The 15425-nt window shown below is 34.5% G+C and overlaps 1 protein-coding gene across 3 annotated transcripts in view; it reads left to right on the top strand.

Annotated features, from left to right (window-relative positions):
- The window catches only part of PCGF5 (polycomb group ring finger 5), a 63565-nt gene that overhangs the window by 37919 nt on the left and 10221 nt on the right, over positions 1-15425 (top strand). For 2 of the 3 annotated variants that reach the window (XM_050338978.1, XM_050338988.1), the window contains 7 exons: positions 1440-1536; positions 5925-5980; positions 6103-6162; positions 9578-9726; positions 10949-11047; positions 12054-12143; positions 13986-14045. In XM_050338978.1, the coding sequence (XP_050194935.1) occupies positions 1440-1536; positions 5925-5980; positions 6103-6162; positions 9578-9726; positions 10949-11047; positions 12054-12143; positions 13986-14045 (611 nt within the window). The remainder of the gene's footprint in view (positions 1-1439; positions 1537-5924; positions 5981-6102; positions 6163-9577; positions 9727-10948; positions 11048-12053; positions 12144-13985; positions 14046-15425) is intronic. The other variant, XM_050338997.1, reaches the window with a different exon arrangement.

Below are 15425 nucleotides of genomic sequence, written 5' to 3'. Positions count from 1 at the left end.
CTCCTTTGGAGACACCATGTGCAGAGGATGGTGCTGTGCCCAGCTCAAAGGGCTTGTCTGGCAGGGCTCGTGGGCTTCCTGAGCTTGTTTTACCAGATCACCAGAGATCTACCCTGCATCCAGCCTTGCTATAGAACCATTTAGCTTAGGGAGAGTGCCAAGAGCCAACCAGAGAGCTCTGAAGTTTGTTATCGCATTTAATATGGAAAGTTGATTGTAATTTCAACCAGAGCTGTGAAGTTAATGTCCTGAAGTGAGTGTTCTAAAGCAGCTGGAAAAAACACTTACATAGAGGTCTAACGTGTGTGCATTATGAGCATCACCTGATTTAACATAATTCTTTTGAGCATATTAAGGCAAAGACAAATGCAGGCTTTGCTTTTTAGGTGACACTTGTTAAAGGAATTTCGAGATTCCTTAAAGTTGTCTTATAATTCAAATTTACCACCTTGTTTAGAGATGCTTATGCTTCTTTGGGTAATTGCTGAAAGAAATTACCGTGTTTCAGCAGAAAGCATATTGCAATCACAGCAGTCCATTTATTTTTTTCAGTCCATTTACTGATGATTTTGCAGTTGTCATTTGAGTGTAGGTGAAGTAATAATAAACAGAGGATAGAGTTTATCTCCGTACAGAATGTTGTAATGCAGTAGTAATAGCAGGCATATTTGTTCTCATCAGTTTGGCTTCCATTTTCTTATTAATGGCACTAAAATCTACAGTTTGCAATTAATCATTTGGAAGCAACAGTAGTGTAGCACCTTGCTTAGTTTAATTTCAGTTTATTGGGGTTTAAATTCCCATTGTTCTTGGTTTGGGTTTTTTTATACTTGTCATGATCATGATCCTAATTTTTCTTTGTAAGATTCAAGTATTAAATGTTTACTGTAAATTCTGTCATTGCTTTTGAAAGCACTGTGTCAAAAGGAAACACTCTGAACCTTTGTACAACTTCTGTAAACTTTTCCTTTACAAGAAGTATTTAAACCAGTATTTTCAGTTGGAAGCAAAACATTGGAACAAAAACGATGTGCATAAGTAATTTTCAGATCAGCTGAAGTGATGGTTGGCTCTGCTGTGCTCGAGCTCCCCAGCATGCACCTTCTCAGAACCTGCTCTTTAAGGGCTACATGGTATGGGCTTTGCATTTTATGATGTTGGGAGAATTCTAAGTAGTAAAAATACCACATACTTTAAAGCAGTGCTTGTCTAACCTGTGCTGCTGAACTTGGTGTCTCAGCGGAGCAGAACTGTGGCTTTGAGGGACAAGAAGTGGAGAAAATACATTGTAATTATTTACTTTGAGATAATACTCTTTTATTTCTGATACATGTAATAGTTAGCAGGTATCACTAGATCATATTAAGCAATATTATTTAAATATTGTCTAAGTTGATTTTTTCTTTCTTTCTTCCTTTTTTTTTTCCTCTGTCTCTCAGTTTGTAAGACTTGTATCGTTCAACACTTTGAAGACAGCAATGACTGTCCCAGATGTGGCAACCAAGTGCATGAGACCAATCCACTAGAAATGTTAAGGTAAGGTGCTATTTCACAACATTTGCTAAAATGGAAAAACAAAAAACTGAACAAAACCCCTAACATCTTTATCCTAAAAGGGAATTCATTGTTTGACTTATTTGTATAATGCATATATTAACTGTTCTGAGCCATATAGGTTGTCATTTTCTCAGCTCCCACTAAATTGTAAAATGATTTTTTTTCAGATATAATAAAAGGAGGAAAGGTAAGGGAAAGATACTGAAAGACTGGGTATATATTACAAGTTAAAATAAACATTTTAGTACATCTATTAAGCAATTAAATGAACCAGATACCTTTTATTCTTTACATGGAATTAAATTAAATTGTAGAGTTTCTTTTTTCAAATTATTTAGGGCATTCCAATCTACATGGCAAATTTTTTCTTCTTACAGCTATGTTGAAAATGAAGCATGCAAATAACAATGTTTTTCAGGGCATAGATCTGCCAATCTGAATTGAAATCTACTGTGAGATTAATGAAAAGATCTTAATGAAAAAAGGTTTTGACACTAAAAATACCCTTTTTTGAGAGTTTGTGTTTTTATATCACATAACACACCTTTTTAAAAACAATTACTTTTCTTGGAATTTTGGATTCTCTTTTAGTGATGTCATGTTGAAATAAAGGTGATAGACATCCCTTAAGTATAAGATGGAGAAATCAAGAAATGTCATCATAAGTGGAAGAACTTCATATTTACTTCAAGTGATGTAAAGAGGCAAGAGGGCACTCTGTGCCCTCTCTCCCATCAGTCCCCCCACCCCACTGCACCCCGCAGTATTCTTATTTTGTAATACCGGTGTGAACTTAGGGAGAACTATTCTTGGCTCAGTGTTAAAATATACATTTACATCTGGCATTTTACTAGGGTTGGGATCATTTCCTGATGTCATTGTGTTGCTACAGATTTGTCATATATTGCTTTGATTTTTGACTCGTGTATGCACAACCATTCCCTTGCTTCAGTTATATACCAAGAGGGGAGGAGATTGAGGCTAAATTCAGCAACTCTAAAGGGTGTTATTGGCCTTAGTCTTTATCATCTGAATGTTTTTGGAAGAGTAGGGCTAAGAGGGCTTACTTATGTAGTAGAAAGTACTTTTTTGATCTCCTGTGAGTATTTGAGGTGCTGTGTGAGCTGTAATAGAAGATGCTACTAATGAGCTGAAAACAAAAGCATTTTAGAAATATTTTCATTCTGATGGGACCATTTCCTAGGAGACGAAAAATGCATTTTCTGAAACATTTTTAGTAAAGGAATACTGTCCTTTGAGCTGGAAAGTAGAGATGGGTGAGAAAAGTTAGAGTGCAAGCCAGAAATGTGGGAAGAGCTATTTTCTGTACAATTATTTCCTGAAATTCCTTTTAGAGTCATTTGGTCTGTTTGCCAACAAACTGCATATAGTTAGTAGTTTCCTGGTTATATTTTATGAAACAGCTTTAAACATTTGCTAAACAAATAATCAGAAGAGCACATGAACAGTGTAATAGAATGATCTTTTCTTGGAAGTTGCCTGCATAACTTAATGCATGTCTTATGCTCTGACCATAGAGACCAGCCCCATCATTGCTAAAGAATGCAGTCATTTTCTGAGAAATGGCATTGAACACTAGATAGTAGTTTTAACTTGAGATCTTTCAGATAAACTTTATAAACTACTTATAAACTCAATTCTGAGTAACTTCATAACTGTGAGGATTTTTACATGTATCTCTTAGCTGGCAGCAATTAGGGTCTGTTGAAACTGTGACTGAGTCTGAAACTCAACATTGAGTTCTAAAATGAAAATGTAGGAAGTGTTAAATACTATAATTCCCTTTACTGATTTAGCAGAATTCTGCATCATCAGTACTCAGTAGGACTATGTTGACTTTACCATGCAGACAGGCTTCTTTTTCTCTTGGTAGCATTCTTCTGTGCATGCAAGTTTTCCTGAATGGTAGTCTTAGAAATATTTTGGTTCATGTTTGCTGATAATTATCAAGAGAGTATTGATCTTATAAGTCATTCAGTATTACAGAAGAGGTGAAAAAAGAAACTATACAAAGCTGACACAAGTGCTTGGTTCTTCTGCCTGTACGTTGTTGTTTGGAAGTTGGAAGATGTGGGGGTGGAAAGAGTTGTGTCTAAAATATTAATGTTCTTGTTACAGCATTAACAGAGAGTATATTAAATAACTGAGACTGAATTTTTCAAGTAGTCTTGGTTTGGAATGGGTTTGATGCAAGTCACAGAAATACAAATCTTTATGTTAGAGTGCTCGTAGGTTTGGATAATAGCAACACTGTAAGATGCATCTGAAATTGAGAATCTTTTATAGTTTAATTTTTTTCCTATAATGTAGATTTTAATGCACTTAAAGATCAGGTAGGATTTTTTTTTCTACCTCTTTTAAAAGTACTGATTAGTATTTATGCTCTGTATGGACTAAATAGCGTTTTTGTTTCATTTTTGGAAGAAAATAAAGACATTAACTGAAGTGGGAAGCTGGTTCTTGCTGCTAGCATTGTAAATTTGCAAAGTATGCTGGAGTTTTTTTACTATTTTAGCGTTACCAGTGACTTTTGTTTTGTGCCATTGAAGACAAATTAGAAAGTGCAAAGTGGGATCTTTCAAAAATAAATGTAGAAAACCCAGCATGTATTGTATCATACTGAGGAACTGTGGGATTTTTAATTAAGGTAGTGGCGTTCTCTTTTGAAGTCCTCATTTCGTTTCTCTTAATCAGTACGTTATGAAGATTGGAGCTTTCTTAATATGTGAATTGAACTCCATTTCTAAGACAGGTTCCCAAGTTCCCAGTGCTCTGCTGTGGGAGCTTCATAGAAAGCAGTGCCATCTACTTACGTTAGATACTGACAGAGGAGGCTACAAAATACGTCATTGGGAAAGGTAGATCTGTATTGTCCTCTGTCAAAAGTTAGGCACTCAAGACATCCCACGATTTTTGTTTCCTTCTTATCTATGAGAAAGTGTTCTCTGTGCTGCTTTGTTTTAGCAGAGGTAGGATTCACTAGCTGATTTTTTCCTTTTTTTTTGGTCCCTGTAAGAAGAAGCAATTAAAAAATGGATTATGGTTGTAGCTTAAACATGAATATTCTTACGGTATGATTGTATCCATTGATGGATACCACAGGAAACTAGTCTCAGAACTAGATGTTTGGGTAATAGGTCTAATTGTAAACTTTGAATTACAGATTCTGTAAATTACTTTGAAGTGCAAATTCTGTAAAGCAGAGAACCTCCAATACTCATATATGTATTATAAGAAGATAATTGTTATCCGTTAAATATGTACATATGCACATAACATGTACACATATGTGTATTTGCAAATATATATGTAGAGAAGTACATTCTGAGTTGAAAAATTATGGCACTTAAAAATATACCAAAGGCAATTATTGTATTGTAGTTTCTTACTAAATTTCAAGGTACTTTCTCTGGCCGTATTACTTTGTATTTTGTTTTGTCCTGGGTTTTTGTTTGGGCTGTGGGCAGTGGCAGTTCCTGTTCACAAGAAATGACATAGAGAGCAAAGAAGATAAAGGAAAAGAAAACACAATGAAATACAGAGGAAACTGAAGAATAAGAGAGACAAGGAGAGGAAGTGGAACAAGAAAACAGATGATAAATTAAATGGATAGGAGAGTAGGTTAAATTCAGAGAAAAGGAAAGAAAAGTATTTTAGCTTCAGCAGCAAAGGTAACTGCACTGTGTCCAGAGGAAGAGACTGAAATAACTAGTTTTGGCACTGATATCAGGGTATGAGAGGACGTGCCTGTGCTGTGTTCTGTCTTCTGATATACAAACTCATGGCAGATTTAAATAGTTCAAAATAATTATGGGTACTGAGAACTGTCAAGTCAAAGCAGCATGGATGCTCTGTGGTCTTCTTTATCCTGCCAAGATCAGTTTGTCTGTGGTGTAGTGAGCAGGGAATAGGTTGTTCAGGTTTTCATAACAGGCTTATTACCAAAGCACTTGAACACTTAATATGATAATGGAGTTTATAATTTTCATGCTTACTACTTATGAACTGGACCTTAAAATTGGATACTACTTTTCCAGTCTGTTCCTTTTAGTAACATGAATGTTTGCATGTAATAAAAATTCAAACTTTTGTTTCATTGTTGTTCTTATAAATTGAAAAATAAAGTCCTTGGTTATTTAAAAAATAAATTAATTCAAGAGGTGGTTGAGATAAGCTTTGATGCATGTTGCCTCTCAAGTTAAAATCAGTTGGCTTTGACAGGATTTATTATTTACCAGAAAAATGCAACTCATTTTATTATTCAAAAGGTTTTGTTATTTAAACATTAAAAATTCTTAAAATACTAGTTTCCATTTAATGTGAAATGTATTTTTTCCCTCTGAAAGGCTGGATAACACCCTAGAGGAAATTATATTTAAGTTGGTGCCTGGACTTCGAGAACGTAAGTTTCTCACTTGGTTTTGGGTACCTGCTTGGGTTGATGGAGGGAATATTTCTATTTCTAGTTGTATATCTGTATTATTGATTAAAAAATTCACATTACTGTTCTTTGGTATTAACTAGAGGAACTGCAGCGAGAGATCGAATTTTGGAAGAAAAACAAACCTCAAGAAAATGGACAAGGTGATGATTTTTTTCTCTCTCGTCTGTGTGTTAAATAACATTGTTCATTAAGGCGTGTTTGTTCACTTACACAAGTACATTGTTTTTACTGAATTCATGGTACTACAGAAACTTGTAGTAAATCTGTGTAAGTGTAGTGTGGGCCATCATTTACTGCTGCTTATCTATTAACCAGTTGTTTTACAAACACTGACTCTTTTACCATTATTTTTATTTGCATTTCCCTGTGCTCTCACTTGCAACACTCTCATGATTTCCCAGTTAAATTCTTAATTTTCTTAATACAGCAAGATACAGATTTTTTTTTTTACAGAATTTTTACAGATTACTTTCTGTTACTGAATGTGACCATCTGTTAAGTAGGAGGTTGTCAAGAATTAGTTACGACAAGTAGTAAAACAGTTTTCCACACATGCTAAACAATTGTTTTATATAGATTCCACAATGTTGTGGGGGTTTTTTGTTGTTGACCCATGAAGTTTGAAAGCTCAGTATTGAGGTACTAAGTGAGGACTACATCCAACTGTTTTAATACCCCTTTAATTTGACACCACAGCCTATTTGATTTGATTTTGAAGAACTTTTGAAAGGCTCTGCTAAGTTAAAAAATAGCTCTTTTTAGTAAAGAATAACTGTCAAGAAAATATCTTGTAATACTCTTCTGCACTCACTTGTTTATATCTTCCTTTCAACTTCATAACATTTCATTTTCTTTCTCACTGGTTTTGATGATTTGCATTCAGCATCCATTGTAAGGGACAAGGTTATTTTCTCTGTTACGTAATTAAATGAAGAACTGCAGAACAGTTTAGATGAAGTTGTGTTAGTTTACTACATCATACTATGTAGTGTATACTTGTTCAGTTTTAAAAATACTTAGAAAATATTTATATAAAGGATAGACATTTCTTGACCTTTTAGAAAATTATTTTCTGCTATATACATAAATAGAAAGAATTAACACAGCATTTACAAATTTGTAGAATGTAACTTTTAACCAGCTTATTCTTCTGGTTCTTACCTTCCTCCCACAGTTTAATGGGAAACCTAATGGATTATTTTGTGAAGGAGAGGCAGGCTCTGACTCTATAAATATGCTTATGAGTAGCTATATATGTATCCAGCTCCATTAGTGACTGTATTCTTGGGCTATGGAAATTTGTCTCTACATAGCATTTAAAAGTCATGACAACTCATTAAGACAAATTATGAGCATTTAAGCTGTTTTCTGCCATAAACAAGCATTTAGAATTTTGCCCAAGAATGAATTATTCGCTGAGAATAATTTCAGTAAGAAGAGACTGTTTCAATTGTCAATACCATGCCCTACAATCACGTTGTCAATCTAGTTTAAGAGCCTGTCAGTTATGTCCTGTACCACAGGTCATAGCACAGTTCCCAATCTTAGCATCTAAGATATGTAAAAAAATCCCAGGACTTAGTTTTCACACATCAGAAGGAGGAAGGAACTCAAACAACAATGCATATCTCAGGCATTGGTGGTGTCAGTAGGAGAGTGGTCACCAGAAAAGATTAATGGGTGATGAAACACACAGTGATACAGAGAAAAAAATAGTCATTGGTCCTTTCCAGCCTGAACTGGGGAAGGAAGAGGGCAAACAGCTTTACAGGAACTCACTCTCTGGTGATTAGTTTTATAGTCAATAACTGAGAAAAGCACAGAAAGTAGACAATATCCAAGGTTTGCAAGGAAGATGAGAAGAAAAAAGAGACACCAGTTTATTCCCTAGAGAGAGAGGGGTGGAGGTGTTTGTTTGGTTTTCCTTTCCTGTTCTTAGCTTGATGTTTTTTGACTTGGAGAACAATGAGCCCATTCTGGTGAGATTAAATTTATTTCTTTTTAAACTTCTATCGTATTGAAGTTTAATAACATGCCTGTAATGGAGCATCACATTGATTTTCGGAGGCTGCCTGTACAAACATCATTAATTCTAATATCTACAAGGATTTTTCAGAAAATATTCTGGTGCCATTTACATGGGGTAACATTTGAATTTCTATCAGGATACCTTGGAAGATGTGACCTTTTTTGCATGTGTACCAGTTTCTGGAATTATTTTATGATGCGAAATTTCCTAGTTTCCCTAGTTCTGTAGTTGGTTTGTTTTTCAAGGCTTTTCAAACTACCTAACTAAACTTTCCTCCATTATTCAGCATTGGTAACTGTTGAAAGTTGTGGATGTTCTTGCAGAAGGCTCTGTGAATCATAGGCAGGCCCTCAGATAAGTGATTGTGACGGACAAACTGCACGTGCTGGATTAAGAATTTGCTTCCTGGACTTTCACAGACAAAGAAATCTGAAGTTTGATACTGAAATTCTGTTCATAGGAAGATGATAATAACAATGTGTATATGATACACAATCAACTGAATGTGTCAATAGCTAATTAGGGGATTTAAGGACAAATATAATTATAAAATAATTAAAAGCTGTGAGAAAGAAAAGTAATGAATAGCTTAAAACTCACCTTGAATATTTAAACTGAACAAAAGAGCTAGTTACTGTGTCAAGAAACTTAGTCCTGGCTTGGTATTTATTAAAATTTATGTTCTGTTTTCTCACCTATACTCTTCTAAATTACTTTAGAAGTATCCTAAGTGTAGGGAAGCAGCAGAATTTGATATGAAAATTTTTCAAAAAGATGCAAAGGCATCTTATTCAACTTAATTGTGATAAAGTTTTATTGCAGCAGAGAACAGCCTTTGTTTTAAATCTAAATAAATAAGTTGGGGATATGGAAAAAACCAAATGTATACAACAGGACTATTGTGTACTGTATTCCAAATATGTAAAATTCACCCCATTTTATGGTTATTATTTACATACATGTGGCCTTATCTGGAGGTATTTGCTGGTCTCAGCATTCAAGTGTTCAACTTTGCTAAACTTTTGAAAATTGTAGAAGATGGTACCTTTTCTAGAGAGGTAGAATTTTAAACCAGGAATCCATAGAACATTTTAAACCAGGAATCCATGTTAACAGTATCAGTGAAAAGAGATAACACATTAAATGTGATTTTGTAGGATATATGTGCTCTGCTAAGAAAACTGGGACTCTTCCTTTCTTACTATTTTTTATTTTTAAAGGGGAATAAGTAAGTGCAGAGTTGCAGGGTTTTAATTATCGGACACATCAGAAGTAGACAGCCGTAACCATTATAGTCCATCAGACTAATTATTCCATAGAAATCCACTGTTTGCAGATTGCATTAAAATTTCAATAGGAAAAATTTGTTTTCAGAGATTTTTTAATTAGTCATTAAAGAATGCGCTGAATTAAAATTGTATAAAGTTAATTTGAAGAAAAAATATGCGCATGAAAAGGTTGTATTTCTTAAATATGTGACTTTTATTTACTTTACACTTAAATAATTTGATCTTCATATTTTACAGATGAAAGTCCAAAAGCTGATAGACCCAAAGTAGATGAGGAGTGTGATGAAAATGAAGAAGATAAAGACTATCACAGGAGTGACCCACAGATTGCTATCTGCCTCGACTGTTTACGCAACAATGGGCAGTCAGGAGATAATGTAGTCAAAGTGAGTAGTAAACAATCTGTGCTGTTGTTACTGATGGCAGAATGGCATCTTAGAGGAACCAAATTATTTTATAGCCATTAACAATAAACCTTAATGTGGTGATCTCTCCCCACTTCCACGCTTATTTAATCCTTCTTTTTGAGGCATTTCAATGCATCTTGAAATTTTTTTAAAAATACGGTTCCATACAGGAATTCATCTGTGACTGTGGAGTTTTTTCTGTGTATGGATTATAGTTTTGTAGTCTACAGCCTTGATGGTATATCACTGCATTACACAACAGATTACAGCATACCACAGAGGTACTTATAAAGCTAGCTGTAGGTGAGCTGCCTCATACTTTCAGGATTACTGTCTTAACATGCCAGCATGAACCTGCTTTTGAGATATGTTGTGCACTGAATGACTGGGATCCAGATCTTCTGAGCTGTAAACCTGATTCTGACACAGATGTGTTGTCTGTGGCCTTGGGCAGGTCACCTCCATCTGCAAACTATGCAGAGTAGTACCTGCCAACTGCTGTTTTAAGAATTAAGTGTATTTAGTTTCTGTTCTTGAAGGGGATTACCTAATGATATTGAGTATAGAGGAAAGTCTTTAGAAATCCCCTTAGATTTTAATAATGTTTTATTAAAATACAAATAGAAGAATTTAAAAAATAATATTTCTAATAAAATTACTTTGTGGTATGTTAACACAGTAAGAAAGTTTTGATTCATCAGAAAAACATACCTCTATGTTATCACTCCGTTTGTGCTTTATACAGTGAGAAATCTGTGTCTCCATCACCATGTGAGAGTCTCAGGTTTCCAGTCTTCTGCTGAATCAAAACCATTAGGATCTGGATCACAGAATCTATGATAATAGATCATGTCTTTTTTTCTCAAGGACTGAAGAGTTTCAAAGAAACACAACATTTGTTTAAACCCGGGTGTTACTAACACAAACACGTAGATTATTTAAGTTCTTCTGGGGGTTTTCATGGTTTTATGGCAATTGGGCTTTGTTTTTTTCCTTTCCACCCTTTGATATCTTTTAGAAACTTTTTTAGAACCAGAGATGGGTCAAATGAACTTGTTTGTCACCTTTTAAATTTTGCAGAAAAAATGAACCTACGATGCCCTTATGGATTAGAAGAGTTAAAGCTGCTCTTGTACTAAAGATTGCTCTAGTTTACCAGAATGTCTAACATGGTTTTTCTCATTTGTTGCTATTGCTTTAGGGTTTAATGAAGAAATTTATCCGCTGTTCTACTCGAGTGACTGTGGGAACTATCAAAAAGTTTCTCAGCTTAAAATTAAAACTTCCAAGTTCTTATGAGGTACATTTGAAAGAAAAATGCTTTTATTTTTATTTCTCTGCAACATAATACATTCCTGTGAAATTTAATCATGTTTGAACCTACTTCCCCTCTTTCCAAGGATACAGGAATTTAGACTGAAGGACAATTTCTTCAACCAGTTCTCTTACAGGAACCAATGACTCTATGAACTGCAGCCTCCCAGCTTCAGTCAGGGATAGGGCTGAGTTAGGTTAGGTGCACGTGTGTTGCTGCAGTTTGCCCTGTTTGTCACAGTGTCATGACATGCTGACCAGCCTTTTTGGTGTCATTTGGCTTTGTTATTTTATCTCTCTTGCACCTTAATGGCTTGTGTTACAAAGAATCTCTTTACCTCAAAATGCTTTTTTTCCTCTAAAAACCAGAAAAACTTTATAGCTCTAGTAATCAAAATATTGTCAAACATTTTCAGTGACGCATAGCTGTAACATGCTCTAATACAGTTTAAATTAGTCATTTTTCATAATCAGATGATTATTTTTCTCTGTCTTTTGCTTTCAGTTAATGAATGTTAGTATACTTGGAAGTGCATTTTTTTGTAATTTATAGTTATTTTTAAACTAATTTTTTTAAATTAGTTTGCAATTTATTTTTTGTATGACAATTACGGTACTTCTGGTTTGTATCTTTGGGTTTGAAAGAGTATTGGCATAGTAAGGTGGTCTTCTAAATACAGCAAAAGTTTTCAAACAGATACTGTGTACTATTGCTAAATATAGGGAATGTTTGTCTACTAGTGATTTCCTACCTTGGCAGACTTCTTTCTGTTCACCCTTCACATGAAAACACGAATGTGAAAAAAATAAAGTGAAATAGTAGTGTACAAAATAGCATATTGTCAGCATGTTGTATTCATCCAGGTTTGATATACATGTCTGATGGAATTGTTGTATAATGATAGAAGTTGAGGGATTAACTCTGAGATACACTTAGGAGTTCATTTAGATACTAAAATTTTGTCTTACTGTTTGTTCTGTTATATTTTAAGCTGGATGTACTATGCAACGGAGAAATTATGGGGAAGGATCATACTATGGAATTCATCTATATGACAAGATGGAGACTAAGAGGCGAAAACGTAAATACTGTTACATTATAAATAATTGATATTTTGGTATATTTATTATAGACAGTATACATGCTTTCAGGGCTTGGTCCAAAAATATAGTCTACAACCCTTCAAAAAACCCTTACTTAAAAATGCCTTTGCATGTTTGCTGGATTTCTTATGTAAAACCCTGTGAGGGAAACGCTGCAGCACATATATTGAATAGATTCTGAAACTTCAAAATAGCAGATATACAATGTTTACATGCAAGTTCTGCTCCAAGTTTTAAATCAAGTATCTGAAAACCCAAGCGCTTGTTCTCTTCCTGCAAATGTGCTTTTGGTGACCTTTTGAGTTACAATAGTTGGCGAATCTGCATCCAGCAGTTCTTCAGTAAGAACCTGCTTTATTCAGTCAGTAAACTGAAAGTGACACTGGAAAATGATTGGTGAGATCTAATTGTTTCATTACTGCTTCTGTTAGTGCTACACAGATTTTTTTAGATGTACTGTTTAACACTAACATCCAGATAACAGCCAAATGGATTTTCCTTGCTGCATGTGTATATTTTTTAATAGCAATATTTAACCTTTTTACAGACATTTTTTTCAGGTCAGATACTCAGTTTGATTTAGTAGCCCTTATACCGCCTTGTATATTTAATTTTTTTTGTTAGAAGTCATATCCCCTTTGTTTCCCTTTCTTTTATACATTTGTCTGTGTGTGGCTGTGGATTGTTCTTCAGTCTTTATTGCTTTGTAGTATATACAGGGTTGTTGTCTGTCATTACTAGTGGAGGCTAAATTAGGAGTGTAGAAAATTCCAAACTTTCTATATTCTTTTTTTTTTTGTTTAAGCACCGTAGTGCTCAGAATAAAAAGCACTGGGGCACGGACAGGAAAGACAGAGGATTAAACACACTGGAGTTAACAATTCACAAGTTTCTCAAAGTTTTACCTTAATCTGAAGCAGCAGGGGGGAGGATAGATTTTGATAGCAATTAGGGGATTTAGTGTATATCAGCAAGTATTCATTAAATTTGAAAGTAATATTGAACTGAAATTTGGTGGTTGCTGAAACCACAATATTGCACGAATAAGGAGCTTAAAGTAGTGTTTTTTCTAGTACTGTCTAGAAATCACTGAGTGCTTGGCTTGCCATTTTGTATTTTTGTTAGCATTGGTTTTACTATTAGGAAGCGTTGAGGCAAAAACTTTAATGATAATGGGATTTTTTCATCCTGCAGCACGTGCCTACAAATGGACTTTTGGCAGATGCGTTGTATTGGAAGCAACAATAACTATCATTTTGACAAATAAGACATTTGTACTGGTGAAACTTTTTCAAAAATCTCAGAACTAGAGCTTTTAATGTTAAGCGAATATAAGAGTTGACAACTTGATTAAGTTTGTAAGTTGTGTTTACACACACACAGTATAGTCAGTTATGTGTTCATCGTTTATGTAGTTTTAAATCTGAAGTCAGAGATGACTAAAACCTGTAAAAATTAAACTGCTGTTAATAAATCCAGTCATCTATAGGCTTTTATGATTTTTCCCTTAATGAAGTTGCAATGGTAATTAGCTAACAACCTCTTCTTCTGAATGAAGATCAAATAAGTCCATTATATACATCTTTGGTACTATTGGCCATGAGCTTTTACTGGCATACCTGTGGACCTTACATGAGGCAGACAAGTAAAGGGAAAATGTCCATTTATTCATTAGAGAAGTCTTTCCTGTTTTTAAATAAGTTAACTGTGAGTTTTAAATTTGAAAATAAAAAAAAAAAAAAATTAATTCTCTAAATGGTAAATGTGTATGTCCAGCTGTGGATGCCTCTTATCTGATCAGAAAATCATCTCCTTCGCAGTTTCGGTGTCAGAACTGCTCATCTTCGCAAGTCTGCTCACAGGATGGCACTTTTTATCAGGTAAGAGGCACTCACGACTGTACATATTACAGTCATTAAGGTCCTGTCAGCACTCCAATTGTAATTCAACTTGTGGAGTTTTTATAATTCCTCACTACAAAGTGCTAAAACTCTGTGAGCGAGGCCTGAGCATTTTCATTCCCTCAGTGCAAGGTTTATTGAATGAATAAACACAGTCCATTCAAAAGGATTAGGAGTTTCTTTTACTTTACATTAGGCTGTTTAGGGGTTTTTTAATGGAGAGATACCCTTCTGTAGAGTGATATCCATATCAGTCTCAAAGAATTATCTAACTCTTCCTATCGCATCCTTCTAACTAAGCAGCATTGGGCAGTCACTGACAAGGGATCAGAACTGAAGAGTGTGAATCAAAGAAGACAACGTTGGTTTCATCTCTTTATGGGAATTATTATGTCCTTTTTAATGGAGTAAAGAAATGTTAGATTTTTGTAAACTATATTTCTTTCATGTATTTTAAAATCAGAACCTGCAAACTGAAGCTGATTTCTAAGTTTAATGACCAATCTGGTTCATACCTATTTGAAATGATATTTCAGTTTCCTCACTGAAAATTTTTTTTGAACTTCTTTCTAAAAGTTACTTTGCAAGTTTGAAATCATATTTTTGCATGAGTCAAAAATTAAAGCAAATGATAGAGGGTCACTCCGCACTACTGATGGCAGAGCAACCTACTACACTCATGCTTACTTCAGTAGTTAGAGTTGTTCCAGCACAGTGCATTTTATTTGTACAGTTTTGTAATTTTGTTTGCAAAAACACTGAGCCTCACTGGTTTACTTGGCAATTCAGTGAAGTGACTGCTCTGTCTCTGTCTGTGCAGTTCCAATATGATTTGCGTGCTTTTAGAGACAATTTATATAATCAAAGTGAAAACCGTGTGAAATAGCATTGGTAGTCTTATCCTTTGCAAATAAAAAAATAATCAAAGACAAGTAATTTATGGTACTACAGATAGTCTATGTTTGTTAATTACACATGCAGACTATACATGGTGCTCCCTGTCTTCTCTTCTAAATACTCCTGATACTGTTAATACCTCTTGGTTTAGGTTGTGATTTCTCTACACTCCAGTTTGTAAATGCCCTGCAAGTGTGATCACATTTAGTTCTCGTGATCATTTCACTCTCATGTCATGGAAAGTTTATTAACCCATATAGGCCTCTGCAGCTGTATCTTTGTTTCTTCATCTCCATTGCATTTAAAAGATGCAGCAAAATATTTCTGGTTTTACTGATAGCTTCTGTAATAATTCTTTGTATTTCCAAATTTGCAATTAAAAAAAGCTCGAATGAGCTTTATTCCTTTGTTCTGTGGCAGAGAGGTATTTAAGCCCATACAGCTGCTGAGCCAATGAGATTT

Source organism: Myiozetetes cayanensis, unplaced genomic scaffold (assembly GCF_022539395.1).
Source record: "Myiozetetes cayanensis isolate MyiCay16 unplaced genomic scaffold, myiCay2020 scf10, whole genome shotgun sequence".
NCBI lineage: Eukaryota > Metazoa > Chordata > Aves > Passeriformes > Tyrannidae > Myiozetetes > Myiozetetes cayanensis.
The sequence above is the reverse complement of the archived record's forward strand: the minus strand, read 5'-3'. Positions and strand labels throughout refer to the sequence as shown.